Here is a 1,911-nt window from a genome sequence, read left to right as displayed (position 1 = left end):
CCCAAGTAGCTGGGACCACAGGCGCCTGCCACAGCGCCTGGCCATTTTTTGGTTGCAGCCGTCATTGTTGTTTGGCGGGTCCAGGCTGGGGATTCGAACCTGCCACCTTAGGTGTATGTGGCTGGCGCCTTAGCCGCTTGAGCCATAGGCACCGAGCCCAAGAGTTTGAGATTACTGTGAGTGTGAGTTGTGACACCACAGCACTCTACCCTGGGGGACAACTTGAGACTTTGTCTCAAAAAAAAAAAAAAAACCTCTTTGAGGGCCAGAGGTGTGTATGTCACACCAGAGCCTTGAAGGCCCACACCCACTTACTAATAATGTCCTGAGTGGAGAAAGTGGGTCTGGCAAGACCTCGACAGGGAGTATCTTTGTGGTGGGCTCCTGGGAGTATAAAGGAAATATGATTGGCTGAGTTGGTAATTTTTGAGGCTGAAATACATGGAAGTTCATTAGCCTATTTTGTGTACTTTTCTTCCATTTTAAATTCTCTAGAATAAAAAGATTTTTAAAAATCTACTTGAATGTTTGTAGGTGTCCTAATATGACTATACTAACATTCTCTTCTTTTTATAGTGCTGTGCTGTGGCTTTCATTGAGAAATTAGATGCCCAGTCTTTGAATTTAAGTCAGGAGGATTTTGATCGCTACATGTCTGGCCAGACCTCTCCCAGGAAGCAAGAATCTGAGAGTTGGTCTCCTGATGCTTGCTTAGGTGTTAAGCAAATGTATAAGAACTTGGATCTCCTGTCTCAATTGAATGAACGGCAAGAAAGAATCATGAGTGAAGCCAAGAAACTTGAAAAAGACCTAATAGATTGGACAGATGGAATTGCAAAAGAAGTTCAAGACATTGTTGAGAAATATCCACTTGAAATTAAGCCCCCAAATCAACCATTAGCAGCTATTGACTCTGAAAACGTTGAAAATGATAAACTTCCTCCACCTTTGCAACCTCAAGTTTATGCAGGATGATAAAAATTTACATGGATAGTATTTATTTGAACCTAAATTATAGGTAGCCCTTACTACAGTCCACTGATTGGGATCTAGAATATAACTTAATTGCTTACAGATGTCGATCATTTTTAAAGGTACAGTTTGTGGGAATTGTTTTGTTTTCTTATTTCTGGCAGGGGAAACTTAGTTAATAATAAAATACTATTTATTTGAGTTATTAAAATAGATTCATTTAAGGCTTATGTGAAAATTTTGTTGAAATCTTTTTTTTCCTCCATGATTTTTCTATATGCTTCCTCTGGGGTATTCACTATGGTTTGGTTTGGGTACATAATTGCCTTTTAAAGGATATAGCAAATGAATGCTACAAAGTATATGTTTAAAGGAATTCAATGGTACCACTTGTTCCACAGTTTGAAATAATTTTATAAATGTAAAGATAGAAGATAGAAGATATATTGAGAAGTAAATATGTAAAATTGTAAATATGTAAAAAAAAAAAAAGGAATGGTGTCTGCTGTGCATGGCATTTTATTTTATTTTTTTAGTTTAAAATGAAGTATATTGAATGTTTGCCTTTAGCACCATTTTATTTGGTTTGCCCCATTAAATGACTCTAAAGTGTTTAGACATACTCCCCATAAAATGAGGACTCCATTTTTAACACTATATTAGCTCTAACTTTGAGGTCCTGTATAGTCAGAGACTGCAACACTGTCAAGGTTCAGGGTAATTTTCAGGTCGCTTAACGTTGCTGTTCAGTAAAGTCAGTGGAAGACTGTGAAGCCATACCTCTAGCATCTTGTTCCTGCATTAATTTAGCAAATTTTTGTGGAGTTTTTTGAACTGGCCCTGGGTGTGGCAGATGGGAATGAATGGGACTGTGGTGGTGAGAGCTGACAGGGGTATCCCTCAGAGCTCTGACTGCGGGACGTGCCTTACAGCCTCCAT

The 1,911-nt window shown here is 38.7% G+C and overlaps 1 protein-coding gene across 4 annotated transcripts in view; it reads left to right on the top strand.

The window, feature by feature from the left end:
* The window catches only part of RABGEF1 (RAB guanine nucleotide exchange factor 1), a 63,434-nt gene extending 62,062 nt beyond the window's left edge, over window positions 1-1,372 (top strand). For all 4 annotated transcript variants that reach the window (XM_023515717.1, XM_012807895.2, XM_023515716.1 and 1 more), the window contains one exon: window positions 577-1,372. In XM_023515717.1, coding sequence (XP_023371485.1) covers window positions 577-975 — 399 coding nt within the window. In that variant the 3' untranslated portion in view covers window positions 976-1,372. The remainder of the gene's footprint in view (window positions 1-576) is intronic.
* The last annotated feature ends 539 nt before the right edge of the window (window positions 1,373-1,911 follow it).

This window comes from Otolemur garnettii, unplaced genomic scaffold (genome assembly GCF_000181295.1).
Source record: "Otolemur garnettii isolate 467f Iridium unplaced genomic scaffold, OtoGar3 scaffold00077, whole genome shotgun sequence".
Lineage (NCBI taxonomy): Eukaryota > Metazoa > Chordata > Mammalia > Primates > Galagidae > Otolemur > Otolemur garnettii.
This window is presented reverse-complemented; position numbering and strand designations above follow the sequence as displayed.